At 51.5% G+C, this 13,892-nt stretch overlaps 5 protein-coding genes across 5 annotated transcripts; 2 read left to right on the top strand and 3 right to left on the bottom strand.

Annotated features, from left to right (window-relative positions):
- Nucleotides 1-245: 245 nt before the first annotated feature.
- N7471_004608 (60S ribosomal protein uL14) lies at nt 246-1,156 on the top strand (the record flags this gene model as incomplete). The annotated part of the gene is made up of 4 exons (XM_057277327.1): nt 246-259; nt 431-481; nt 720-1,044; nt 1,124-1,156. 4 exons carry the CDS (start codon nt 246-248, stop codon nt 1,154-1,156), a joined length of 423 nt encoding a protein of 140 aa, XP_057136937.1.
- Nucleotides 1,157-1,731: 575 nt separating this feature from the next.
- N7471_004607 (uncharacterized protein) lies at nt 1,732-3,159 on the bottom strand (the record flags this gene model as incomplete). The annotated part of the gene is made up of 1 exon (XM_057277326.1): nt 1,732-3,159. The coding sequence occupies one exon, from the start codon at nt 3,157-3,159 to the stop codon at nt 1,732-1,734; it is 1,428 nt and encodes a 475-aa protein (XP_057136936.1).
- A 979-nt stretch (nt 3,160-4,138) lies between these two features.
- On the bottom strand, nt 4,139-7,341 carry N7471_004606 (putative polarized growth protein (Boi2); the record flags this gene model as incomplete). Its single annotated transcript, XM_057277325.1, has 3 exons — nt 7,225-7,341; nt 6,998-7,141; nt 4,139-6,921 (listed from the first exon to the last, which is right to left on the bottom strand). Exons 1-3 carry the CDS (start codon nt 7,280-7,282, stop codon nt 4,139-4,141), a joined length of 2,985 nt encoding a protein of 994 aa, XP_057136935.1. The 5' UTR covers nt 7,283-7,341.
- Nucleotides 7,342-8,277: 936 nt separating this feature from the next.
- N7471_004605 (MIZ zinc finger domain protein) lies at nt 8,278-11,535 on the top strand (the record flags this gene model as incomplete). The annotated part of the gene is made up of 1 exon (XM_057277324.1): nt 8,278-11,535. One exon carries the CDS (start codon nt 8,278-8,280, stop codon nt 11,533-11,535), a length of 3,258 nt encoding a protein of 1,085 aa, XP_057136934.1.
- Nucleotides 11,536-12,089: 554 nt separating this feature from the next.
- N7471_004604 (DUF5102 domain-containing protein) lies at nt 12,090-13,779 on the bottom strand (the record flags this gene model as incomplete). Its single annotated transcript, XM_057277323.1, has 2 exons — nt 12,090-13,630; nt 13,689-13,779. The coding sequence occupies 2 exons, from the start codon at nt 13,777-13,779 to the stop codon at nt 12,090-12,092; spliced, it is 1,632 nt and encodes a 543-aa protein (XP_057136933.1).
- Between the last annotated feature and the right edge of the window lie 113 nt (nt 13,780-13,892).

Raw genomic sequence — 13,892 nt, 5'->3', positions numbered from 1 at the left:
ATGTCAACATTTAAACCCTAGAAGTATACAGTTGATGCCTCAGGCATTAACACGTATCACTATTCCAAATCGAGTTAGCATTAGGGCAAAGTCGATGGGGCTAGGCAGCCAATCACCTGCCAACGCCAAGATTTTACGCACTTTGCCCACTAAGCGAGAAAGCACACCTCCAGTTTGGATCCTCGACGTTCGACCTCTTGTCGCCAACCTTTTTCACCCAACTTCCCCCGTGATCATCAGCCATCATGTCTAAGAGAGGGTGAGTCTCCCAGCGATTCCCTCCGTGGCCCCATTCGATTCCGAACCGATACAGAATTATTTTGCAAGCATGGACAAGCAACACAACACCTTTGTGTCGAGAGGATAGAATGGGGCTCGGATTGGGAAAAGAACGAATCGACAAGAACGAAACTTACTAACGATTAAACAGTCGTGGCGGTGCCGCTGGCAACAAGCTCAAGATGACTCTCGGTCTGCCTGTGTACGTCTACAAATTTCTTATCGTCTAGTCTGTTTCGAATGCGCCTTTCTTGCCCGCCGGATCCCACAGATCATTTCCAGTCGATCAAACATTCTCAGAAAAACATACGCCATGCAACAAAACGAAAAGATCGGCGGGAAGAAAGGAAATGAAAATTGGATCTCCACTTTCAGCATTCGAAACACGACGTTTTCAAGATCTAGAACAATTCACTAACGGGTCCCTTTTCGTCAAACAGTGGCGCCGTGATGAACTGCTGCGACAACTCCGGTGCTCGCAACCTGTACATCATCTCCGTGAAGGGTATCGGTGCCCGCCTGAACCGTCTCCCCGCCGCTGGTGTCGGAGACATGGTCATGGCTACTGTCAAGAAGGGAAAGCCCGAACTCCGAAAGAAGGTTATGCCCGCTGTCGTTGTCCGCCAGAGCAAGCCCTGGCGCCGCCCCGACGGTATCTTCCTGTACTTCGAGGACAACGCAGGAGTTATCGTCAACGCCAAGGGTGAGATGAAGGGTTCCGCCATTACCGGTCCCGTCGGAAAGGAAGCTGCTGAGCTCTGGCCCGTACGTTATACACCCCATATGGAAATGGGTTCCTTTCCATTTTCAAATGTCCCACTCAAAGCTAACACTTCTTCTCCAGCGTATTGCCTCCAACTCCGGTGTCGTCATGTAAAGAGAGAAAACCCGAATTTTAAAGAAAAAGAACGATACCAAACCTCAAATCTGCTTGGGACCTGGAATGCGGTGCATATGAGACCATAGGATTAAAATGGGAGCTGGACAGGTGGTGTCCATTTGACGAAATCCAACTGTTTATTTTAAAGCCGGTTTTATCCTCCATCTTCGTGTTGCGCCCTCCCTTTACTGGCGGCTCTCGGAAGTATTACTTTAAAATCACATCCTTTTGCAATGCCTTGCCCGTTACCTCGAGGGCTGGCCTAAAGGTTTTAGGCTGTATGGGAGGGGACTTGGTCCTGGTTATTTGTTCTTTGGCCGATATATGAACTCTGATATGACCACCAATGGCTCTACGTAGACCCTTCATAGGCCCCTCAAAGGCCCTTCGTAGACGTATTTATATTTACACAAGTATACAACAAGGAACAACTTCAACAAAGGTCACGTCATCAAGTTATATATCTGGTCGACGCTGTTGTGAAAATATATGTTCTGCAATATATGTATCCAAATGCAACCGCTCTTTTGTCCAATGCTATTAATACAATAAAAAACAAATCTACAACCCAATTATTTCTTCTGTCCATTCTGAGTCTTCTGTTCTGACTGGACTTTCCGAGCAGCCGTCTTCGCCTGAGCACCACCAGATAAGAACCGAAGCAATGCCACACCCAGCGTCACTAGCACGAGGATATGGACCGCCCACCAGATATGCTGCACGCCAGCTGGACACATGGTGATCTCATAGCTCCACTCGCCAGCGGCCTCGTCAAACCATGCCGAAAGGAGACCGGCATTACCACCGAACTCTCCCATCATCGAGCGGAGGGTCACCTCCCGGATTGATGGGTCGTCGATGTGCTGGCTCTCATTGAAGCGCTTGGCAGCCCACTTCCACGCCTGAGACAAGCCGTTGTCGTCGGCTGTTTCAGTGCGGTTGACAAAATGAACAGCATCACAGCCAGTGTGATCGTGGCCCGTAAGAATGATCCCGTTCCGGCCCTGGCCACCAGCAAGCGCATTCTCGTCGCCGCTCAGCCCAAAGATGCCTTGCAGGATCCCGCTAGCGCTGAGTGTATCGCTGAGATGGTTCTGCTCCTTGAGACCACCGTCAAGCCACCGGGGCACACCGTCGGGACCGTCCTCGTCGTCAGAATCGCGGAATGAGAAATACGGCCCATCCGTGCACACGCCATCTTCCTTGTGCAGGGGCAGATGTGTCAGAAGCAAAGTAAAAGCCGACCGGTCCTCGACCGGCGAGAGCCGATCGGCAATCAGCTTGTTCAGATAAGAATACGTATGGCTCTGGACCTCCGCAGAAAGCGCGGGGGTATCGAACATGAGGGAATTGAGGTTAATGAGGTGCAGAGTAGGGGTAACAACCTGGTCTCCAGCAGACGCAGACGAGGACAAGATGGGCGGGTGTTCGAACCGCACATCCCAATTCGCACGGCCAAACGCACGCTCAAACCGTTCCATCCGCGCCTCGCTGATGTCCCCCGCATATCCAATATCATGGTTTCCCGCAACATTGATCACGCGCCTAGCCCAGGCCCGATCCGCGCCAAGGGATTCCAATGGCGGCGCATTGCTGCCTTCGCCCTGGCTCCAACCCGCAGCACCGGTTCTGGTGATGTTGTCGTCGACCCGCTCTCCGCCGCGGAACACGCGGTTCCAGTACCGGTGTCCGCGCCAGGCGAATTCGTCGTCGGAGATCCACTGGCTCCCCACCAAGTCACCCAGCACCGTTGTGTGCGTCGGTCGGGTCCACCAAAATAGCGTGCGGTAGATGTGCGCGAGGTAGTAGTCGTTGCCGAAGAGGTCGAGGCGTTTCAGGCCTGATTTGAAGGCGCGTGGAATGTCTTCGGTCGCGAGGGTTTGGAGGCCGGTTGTAATGTTTGAGAGGACGTCCTCGTTCAGCAGAGGTGAAGTGGAGGCATTGCCAATTGCTTCCTGGATGGCATGCCAGTGCGTCTGCATGCGGGGGGTATAATTCATACTCGGGAAAAGGGAGCGAGGAGTCGCCTTCCAATTGGGGGTCTGCGAGGACTAGGAGTCTAAAGATGGCGGGTTGACTGTTTGTGTCTGAGGCTGAAACGCTAAGGTGTTGGAAAAGCGTATTGATCACCGAATTATGGTATAGCTGCTTCTCACTTGACCGTGAGGCAGACTGTGGTAGAGGAAAGGCGCATCCGTTGAAGACTGGGTAGAGATAGAGGTAAACAGTGGCGGTCACTGTGAGTGGAAGAAGGAGCGCAAAGGTGCGGGAGAGCAGCCAGCGGAGGGACATGAGGGATCTAAAATGACAGAAGAAGGATAAACGTTATAAAGACCTATACAGCATATTGAAAAGAGTTGTCTTGAATGGTGGAAAGGAGAAGAAACATAGGTGCGGACATCGCTAATCGATAAAGATAGCGCACATATATACGGTGACACCGGCTATAGGATTGAACTACCCAAGTCAAAAAGGACGACCTTATAATCGAGTTATTGTAAACAATATCACCAAGTATTGATAAACCTAGTATCAGGAAATATTTAAAGTATGTAAGCTGTTTATATACAACGGTAGGATGGTGGCCATATACTGCCAGTAGTAAGAGTTGGCGGTATATTGGGCGGTGATTACTATGAGAGTGCCAAGGTGATGAGTAGAAGCAAATAACTAGCCATAGTTGTATGAATTATTATAGTATCTACATTTGAAGACGCAATTAGTATAAGGAATAACGCTCAGCTCCAGTCAACTTCGTGTCCATAAGCAAGTTAATCACATACTCCCACCTAAATTCCCCAGCGACCAACGTACCTGCAATGACGAAATTGGCCCGAGTCAACAAAGGGAAGAAGTCTGAGCGAGGGGTATATCACATCAAACGCCAGCAAAAAGAAACAAAACAAGAATGGCCAAAAGATATCCTTCGCATAATTCCAAGCAAGGTCACACACAAATAATAGGGGCCCCAATAAATATTCACTTAGATTCCGTCTTGGTCAGAGGATCCGGAAGCAAGGACGAGTGACCATTGTCCAAGTCTCCAAGGGGGTTAGAAAGAGGTCGTTTAAGGCCTTCATCTGTGTTGTTAATGTCCATACTACTGCCGTTCGTGTCCTCGAACGAGTTGGCATCGGACTGACTGAGGTTCAAGCCCTCGATTTGGAGACCCGGCTCTTCCTCTTCCTCATCGATGGTCTGCGCGTTCTTGGTGCTGCCCGAAGCAGGCATCAGCTCCGGCGGCCGCTGGTTCATCAGTCGGGCTTGTTTCAGACTAATAGTCTTTTGCTTGTTGGTGGATTCCACTGCCTGTCCTAGATCACGCTCGATGGTCGCTTTCATCAAAGCTGCCATCCACAGACGACCCTGCTGTACATTGTCGACCTGGAAGTAGTGGGTGGCCGGTTTTGTGAACTGCACAGTGCGCGAGTTGCCTGACTTTGGGGGCATCAGCTTGAAGAAGAACGGCCCACTGCCGTCCTTGGTGGTCAGTGATTGAATGACCGAGGGTGTGGTGAGCTTCGTGCCGCCAGGGCTATCCACGGTATTGTTGGCATTGGCCGGCAACGCGGTTGAGCCGGTGATGGTTGCGTGTAGAGCGATGATCGGATCTTGATCCGCTCGCAGGACACGGTGAGCGGTGATGTCGATCAAGCCTCTTTCCTCGGTGTCATCCTCGGAATAGTAATAAGACAGACGACGACCGCGCAGGACGAACAGACGGGGCTTCCAGGTGGTCATCAAGTTGGAGGATCTCTTCTTCATCCATCCACTGTAGTCACAACCGTTCATCTGCTCATGCGGTGTCTTCTTCTCAAGACCCCGAGTATAGGCACTTGTCTCCTTCTTGGACTTGACGGTCCGAGGACGTACTACGAATCCATGTCCGTCAGTGGCGGCCTTACCAGACCCATCTGTACTATGCCGTTCCGAGCTCTTGGATGTCGCTGATGGAGTTGTGGATCCGGTGCGAGCAGAGGTAGGATCGGACTCCTGCGGCGAGTCGGGAGGCGCAGATGTGTCAATCTTCTTCCCAACGACGTCGGATATGGCACGAAGGCCCATGGCTCGGCGGAACTTGGGCCCAGCATTCTTCAGTGGCTGGAATTGCAACGGCGAAGCGCGAGAAGAAGAGCTTTCCGAATCACCTTTGCTGCCGACCCGAGGGAAGTTGGCGAAGAACCCACCACCGCTACTAGTTTTGCTCTCGGTGGTTGACGACTGAGAGTTGTTCCCACTTCTATCAGTTGAGACGCGCGTGCTCAAGCTCCGCAGTCGACTCTTCGGTGGCGTGCCGTGATAGGCCTGGGCAGCGGGGGAGACATGCTTTGCTGCGTCACGGATTGAGTCCACACTCCCAATGCGAGAGTGGCGCTTCGCCGGGGATATCACTTTATATGGATCTTCTGCATAGCTTGATTTTCGCGAGTGACTGTTTACGCCGACACCGGCGGACCCCCGTTTCTGTAGAACCCGGCGGGTTCGGCGCGAGTCAACCTCGGTCCCCGAGAAATAACCCCGATCTAGGTCCTCAATCTGATCCGGGGTGCTGATATAAGAGTTGGTATAAGAATCTGACTCAGCGGTCGGCGGTCCGCTCTGGAAACCCGGACTAGTGCCCGCGGAGGTCCCTGGGCGAGCGGGCATGGATTGGGGGCCGGAATTCAGAGTCCAGGACCGGTCGAATGAGGGTTTCTTTTGATGACCAACGAAAACGGAATCAGACATGCCGCGTTGAGTGGCGTCAATGGAAGAATGACGACGCGATTGGTTGAGATCACGGAGCGATGCCGCAGAAATTCTCCTCGGGGAATCATGGCTGTATGGAGGGGTATGCGGTGTCATGGGCGAGCTGTTGTTGCTGGCCAGTCGGGGGTGTTGCACCGGTGCAGAGGCTCGTGGATAACCAGCGCCGGTCTTTTCTGACAAGGTCGAAATCCGAGGAAGAAGTGGACCGGTGTGTCCAGCGCGAGACAATGCACGTTCATCGGAAGGTCCTGAGAAGCCGGAGATGGAGTCTCTTAGGGCTTGCTGCTGACTGAAGCCCTTGGTCTCTTCTTGGAATGCCTTGATCTTGTGCCAGGTCTTGAGCCGTTTGCCCATGACTCCAAAATCGAATTCCTTCATGAAAATAAAATCTTGATCCATATCAAGAAGCACATCACCGGTGATCTCTTGTTCTTCAAAGATGTCACAGTGTTTTGAATCAATGCCTAGCCCGCGCAAGCACCTCGAAGTCTGTGTTTGACTCCATTTCCGCACCTCCTGCTCGGTTGGATGATTTTGCTCCTCGTCGTCGGTTTCATGTCCATTGATATAAGAAGCCCTGTGGCCAATATGGCTGCTGTACTCGCTGCCGGAATCATTGATCGTCCTGGGTTCTTGGGTTGACACGCTGTGACGTGGGGTGTTCATGTCCGTGATGTGCTCGTCAATGACACTCAAGGTCTCATTCATGACCGGACTTTCTTCGCCATTCACATGATTGTCCATCGAACCACGAAAGGCTTGCTGAATATCGGCCGCCAGGCTTGGGCGAGGCAGCGGAGACGAGGCAGATCGATGCTGTGTGGGAGAACCAATTTGCGGTGATTGCATATCGTTGGAGCTAACGTGGCGCGATGCTTGAGGGGTGCTCTGCCCGCTCCCGACTGATGCGAATGATGAATCTGCGGGCGCAGGGGATTCCAATTGTATCGGCGACTCTACAAGTACTGGCGACTCAGCGAGGGTCTTTCTTGGGGAGCCCACTTTGGTAAAGTCTGTTGCGCACAAATATTAGCTGGGGGGAATAGTCGGGAGGTTGGTGAGGGGGTCCTGGGGAGGGGGCGCGCATACTCGCAGGGAAGAGACCAGTTTGTCCCGTCCTAAGGTTTTTGCCGTAGTACCAGGCATCTCCAAATCCTTCATCCAACTCGATCAATTCAATCTTGTCGCGGGGTAACATGATCAGTTCATCTTCTCCGCGCCCGCCAAATTCATCTAGTTTGGAGTGTTAGAAGCCGGGCGCATCGCTGAGAAGCGGGAGTCACAGAAATCAAGGTGTCGCACACGACGTCACTTACGAAGAACCTCTAGAATGTCGCCGGGACGAACACCCTGTGGTGGGCCCATGGTGACCATCTCTCAATATTCCGTGTTTCTAGTCAAGAGGAAACACAAGACATGGCACCCTTTGGGAACGAGTTGCAAATTGCAGATTGCAATCGCGTATCCCTCTGGGGAGAGAGTAATGTGATTTCGGCAGAAGGTACAAAAGGGAGAGAATGTGAGAAAACTAAAGATTCGAGAGATCCCAGAGATTAGAGAGGATTAGGTTAAACAACTCGCGGGGCTCGGGAGCACGAACCTCGAAGGATCCCGAACTCGGGAGCTTGGTATTTTTCTGTATTCTTTTTTTTTTCCTTTGCAGAAAGGATTATGTCTGTGCAAACACGAGATATATCATACCAGACCGAAGGATGTTCCAGATGTTCAAGAATATTGATAAGTATGAAGAAACACACACATCAAATAGAATATACCTAGGTAGTCAATATAACATGTGCAATATCAAAATATACCAAAAATTGCAAAGAAGAAAAGGCGAAAGTGACGTGTGAAATTGTAAGAGTCTGGACTTTGACGCTTTCCGTGGTTGAGAGAGATGTTGGGCTGAGGGGTGGCACAACTTTCAAGGTTATTACATATAATTACAATAATAATTACTAGCTTGAATGGTAATTAGCAACATAACTTGAACAATTTAGTATTCCGTTTTCGTACATAGTACATGCACATGTGTACTGCTTATATGCAGATGAACCCGGTCATTCTTGCCCAAGTCTACCCGATATAGATTGTATTTTTTATTTCTTATTACTTAGTAGGATTTACTACTAGTACTAGTACTAGTACTACGGAGGACTAGTACTCCTTCTCCGTAGTAGCAGTAGTAGGTTAATCCCAGAGTCACTACCTGCGTCTATTGTGCTTTCACTCTGCACGGATCCATTCCTATTATGGTATCTAAGCGCTAAAGGAGTCTAGGATTCTTTATTCAAACACTGTTGTAAGCGCCCTTTATTAAGGGACTTGGACAAAATCATCCTGATGTTTCGACAACTTACTCGATCGTCATGGTATCGCCTAAATCTCGATCGCACACTAGTGCTGATCATATTGAAGAGTCCAACACTACCGCCAGTCTGTTTTTAGGCGGCGTGCGGAGGAACTGGATGGGCCCGCAGACTAACGCCCCGGAGAACTCGGCTACGCGAAATCCTCGCGTCGAGGTTGACCTTCCAGTCCCTCCCAACTCTCTTCCCCACGAGCTTGTCTTGATGTCCCCCGTCACGCCCGGTGAGACCCTTACCCAACCTCCCTCACGTGGTCCTGTTCATACGGCAAAAAACCCCGACACGCACGCGACAGCTCTTCCCTCACCCGTTCTTAGTACAAATTCTAACCCAAGTCCCGTGAACGCCGATGCGATCGTCTCAAATAGACCCTCCACGCTGCCGCCAATCTCTACACTATTCACGGCACAGCGTGGCAATGATGAGCGCATGGCGGTCCAACCTCTTCCCAGCGGGCTCGCCACGTCACAACGTGTGACCCAGTCCCCTCATCCTGGACCCAACTGGTCCACAAACTCGCCCTCGATCACAGGCACACGCACTGGCGCTAGCACACAAGAACACACAGTCTCAGGGTCACGACCTAGCCCGCAGCAGAATGGGGGAGCTGGAGCTGGGGCTGTGGCTATCCCCAATGAAGCATGGGCACAATGGTCTTCTCAATTGGATGCCCTGATAGATGATTTGCACGCAAGGGGAGCACTGACTCCTGTTCATTCGAGGGAGACAAATGTTATTCTGCCTCGGATCGACCTATTGCGCCAGGCCATTAGTCGTAAGGACGCTTTCTATTTGGTGATGCATCAATTGTACTGCCGGTATAGCATTGATCCAAGTACATTGGGTCAAATTAGAGCCCCTGAAGCGGGCATGGAATCGCTCATCCCTCTTCTGGAAAACAATGGAAAGATGCATGAAACCGCTATCATTGGGTTTGCCCATTTCCCGTCATCTCCACAGCAGTTGATGCAGACAAGGTGGTACCTCCAGGTGCTGTCCGGTATTCCTGAGTTTTTATCACGGCTTGCAACTGAATGGCAGAGCATCTGGCTTCAGGCCCATCATCCCCCGTTGGTGTCTCATCTTTGGGGAGTGCTCGCTTGTCCATCTCCAATTTTGATGTCGGTGATGTTCATGTGTGTTGCACGGCGCCTTCACCACGAGGAATATATCAAACCCCTGTTGAAGTTATTCTGGAAAGATTTCAAAGTTTTCCAGCAGTGTAGGGACTCTCAACTTCCTGGGACTACTCTGCAGGCTCACAACCGGAATTTTGCTCAAGAGTATCTCAACTTCCCACGTTCGTCCGAGTATCTATCACAAACACCATTTTCCTCCCACTCTGCACCACCTCCCAGACCTCAGAATCAACCCATATCTCAAGCCGCTCTAGGAGTACCGTCACCCTATCCCAGATCTTCGGTTACTGGTGTCAGTCAACCTGCCACAAATTCACCTGCTCCAAGCCCACTTGGCGCACCTTTGCAGCATTTCCCCTTGAATTCACCCCAGGGTCAGGTTGTTGGCCCAGCTGCTGGGTCCTATCAATTTGGTGTAAACTCACAAGTGCAGAATACCCCACAGACTCCTTATTACAACCCCATGTCACAGGGGCAGGGACAAGGACCGTGGTATCCAGTGAATCCACATATGAATCCACAGATGCCACCAATGCACATGCAGATAGCGCTTGGACATGTACCACCTTCTCGGAGGCACCAACCACTGCCAGGTTCACATGGTCAACAATTGCAGCGTCGAACCGGGATGCCTCCGACTTCAGTAGCGCCTACTAACCCCTCCACCACCTCCCTTCAATCGAGTGCTCCCACCTCTACGCAGTCAGTGCAGTCACTCCACGCTCCATCGCCCATATCCACGACGCCGACTACAACAAACCATATGGCCCAGCACCCGATGCCACCACAAAGGCCTAATAACCATCACCACCGACAGCATTCGATGACTTTGCAGTCGTCTGCTTCGCCAACCACACGTGCGCCTCCTCAAGGACAGCCTCCTCAGCGACAGCCTCCTCAGGGACAGCACTTCCAGCCTTTACCTAACTCTGCCTTCCTCCCGTTACCTGGCTACAGAGCACCCATGATGGTGAATCCAAATCCAACACGTCTCGGCCTACATCTGGTTGATCTTCGCGATCCTATGAAGAGGCTGGTAAAACAAGGTTCAGATGGCAATTACATTGAGACTGATTTGTTCACCTATCTGCATACCTTCGTTGTGAACCCAACCGTCGTCAACGTTGACCAGCCGATCTACACGTGGAATTTCTCCTTCACACATGATGAACGCCAAAAGTTCCCACACATAGCTCACGGGAAGGAGAGCCAATGTTCGGTTTGGACCTTTAGGCCCGGTTGCCGGACTATTCGCCTGCGATGCATTCGTCTTCCTGGCAATCCGGATACTGTGACGGAGCAGACCTGGTCCACCGCGGGCACTTTCTGGCCCAGTGTCTTTTACATTACTGTAAACGGCAAAGAGCTCTATGTGCGTCGAAAGGTCCACAACGGAAAAGACCTGCCCTTGGACATCACCGAGCACCTCAAAACAGGTGAAAACGACGTACGGCTCGATATAATCTTAGGACAGGATGAGTGCAAGACTTCCAAATTCGTCTTTGGGGTGGAGGTCATGGAGATCGCCGAGTTCGACCAGATAATCAGCCTGGTCCAATCCGTCCCAGCCGCCGAGTCTCGTGCAGCAATCAAAAAGCGTCTTTCTCCTATCACCGACGACGATGATCTAGCTGTTGTCACCGACAACCTCACAATCGACCTAGTGGATCCCTTCATGGCACGCATCTTTGATGTCCCCGTTCGCTCGCGCCACTGCAACCACCATGAATGCTTCGACCGTGACACTTTCATACACACCAGGAAGTCCGTATCCGGCCCGACTCCAATGGTCGATAACTGGCGCTGCCCGATCTGCAAGGGAGATGCACGCCCGCAGTTTTTGGTTGTCGATCAGTTCCTTGTCGAGGTCCACGCCCAGCTCGCCCGTACAAACAGACTTAGCGGGATCAGATCAATCCAAATCAAGGCTGATGGAACCTGGAACCCCAAGTACGACACCGATGAGACCTCACCCGGGGCAGACAAACCCTTTTCCCCAAAGCGCAAGGCTGAAGGCTCTTTGGGCCCAGTTGCCATGCGCCCCAGGAACAATGTGTCTCATGGTAGTCACAGCCCGGCTGTTCGTACTCAAGAACATACGGTCATTGAATTGGACTAATGAGTTCATCGGGGTTTCCAACAAAAGTTCTTCCCTTCTTCTTCTTCTTCTTCTTCTTCTTCTTCTTCTTCTCCTCTTCTCCTCTTCTAACAGCCCTGGCCCTCCAATGTCTTTCGTTTATCTTTGCATGCTTTTGAAAAGAAAGATACCCCTTATTGCGTGACCTTCAAATGCATTTCTTTATGTTCTCTCATGATCTGTCGTTGCTGGCGTTGGGGAGACTGGATCTTACGGCTGCGTCCGGCTTTTTCTTTGTTTGTCTCAAGGTGTCACGAACAGAATGGAAACATACTTGAAAAAAAGGAAAAAAAGCTATGATATGAAACGAAACGAAACGAAACGAAACGAAACCAATGCTTTATGTGAAACTCAACGGCTAGCCCAGTTTTAACTAGAATCTTCCCTTACCTCTCGAGTAGTGTAGACCCGTGGACTAAGAACTTGCTTACATCTATTCCAGATGAATAAGTTTCTCTAGTATCGACATTAGATTATACAGAATATATTATATTGGGCATTTAGGTAGTACACCAAGTGCCCGGAGTAAGGAAAGACTACTTTCTGACTCTCCTGACATGACTAACGAGGTTCTCAATGACGCCCTCGAAAGCCTCTTTTTCGCCAACCAAGCCATCCCGCCGCTTCAGCCAGTACTCCAATACTGAACTGGCGCGCTGAGCAACCTGGTTTAGTTCCTCGACATGCAGCTTCAACTCTGGATCCGTGAGACCGTTCAGTGCAGCATCGGTAGTGGCGCACAGCCGGCGAACTGCCGAGAGGTCTATTTCCGGCGCCGGCGGTGCGCCGCGGCGGGGAGTGGCCCTTTGGCGGGAGGGGGCTTGCCCCTTTTCGGTGTTGTTGTCGTTGCCTTCTTCTTTGCGGACTTGACTGCCAGAGCGAGCCCCGGGGCTCTTTGCGCCGGTGCCTTCAAGATCAATAGAAGGGAGAACAAGCTTTTTCTGTTTGGATGCTGGGAGGATCTCATCCAGATCAACGGGGACGCCCAGGGATACGAGGAATAGTCGGCGGATGCGGGATTTCACCCAGTTTTGGGGCTGGAGGGGTGGTGGTGCCACGAGCTGGGACCATAGTGAGAGGGATCGCTCGGTGCTGAAGATTGCTGCGGAGTCTGGGATTGGCTCGACAGGGGTGAGTGAGCTTAGGTCTTGGGATTCGGGGAAGAGGATGTTGAGGGTGTCTTGGAGGGAATCGAGGAGTTCGGAGGTGGATTTGAATGAGTCGAAGTCAGTAAGAGGTGGAGGTGCGCGAGATTGCTGAGATGCCGCAGTATCGTCCGTGGGAGCTTCCTCTGCACTGACTTCTTGGAAGCCGTCGTCGAAATCTCCAAAATCATCATCTCCCATGTCTTCCTGCTCTTCTACAAATTCATCAAAATCATCACCCGCTTCTTGCTTTTCATATCCGTGGTCGTCGTTCATGTCATCCTCCAATGAGAGGTTTTTGGTTTCCAGGTCTGTGTCATCTATTGAGACATCCGGGACGGTTTCTACCGTATCGGGTAATGCGTCACTCGTTGCGCTTGTATGAGCTTGTGGGTGTGGCGCTAGGTCTTCCTCGGTGGGTATTTCATCCACCCGCTCGAGCCGTGTCTCAGGAATGTCTGCTGTAGACCCATCAACCTCAGGAGGTGTAGGGTCGAATGTTGGTGGCGTTGGGCTGCTCTCGGAATCTGAAGCCTTGGTCACCACGTCGGGCACAGCATCGGCGAGACGCTGTTCATGTGCCAATGTGCCAGGGACTTCGCCGTGGCTGGGTTCATCTGGGTCCACCTTCTCAACCACTGTGCGCGGAATCGGCAAGCCTTCTGGACTCAAGCTTTGGTCCTCTGACCCCGCGGGCGAACGCGTCTGGCTGCGTGAGCCTTCTGGAATAACCTCGATCTCATCAGGAACTGCATCCTGTTCTCTCTTTTCGAATGCTGCTGTGCCAGGAATCTCGCCATGTCGGGTGCTGCTGTCAACCCTCTCGACGCGGGTTCGTGGGACAGGGGAAGTGCGACCGGATTGTGGTAGTGACTGGAGTTGGGGATTGCCTTCACTGGCGTCCGAGAAGTGTTCATCGTCGCTTTCAGAAGCTGATAGAGAATATGTCAGTTTCAAATAAATATTCAAGTATATCCAAGGGTTATGTACCATGGTCGCCAGCTCCTGGATCTTGCATTTCTGTAGTCCTGCTGGGGGGCTCTAGATGCGAACTAGACAAATCGGACGGCCCCTCCGACATGATTGCAGCTTGAATTCAGGGTGTTAACATGAAAGAAGGGGCACACAGAAATGAATAATTCAAAATGCAATGGGGCCGTGTGTAGTGTGCAGTGACGACTTGTTTCGATCGAT

The sequence above is a fragment of the Penicillium samsonianum genome (genome assembly GCF_028829775.1).
Source record: "Penicillium samsonianum strain IBT 33392 chromosome Unknown utg000003l_segment0_segment0, whole genome shotgun sequence".
NCBI classification, from domain to species: Eukaryota; Fungi; Ascomycota; class Eurotiomycetes; order Eurotiales; family Aspergillaceae; genus Penicillium; species Penicillium samsonianum.
This window is presented reverse-complemented; position numbering and strand designations above follow the sequence as displayed.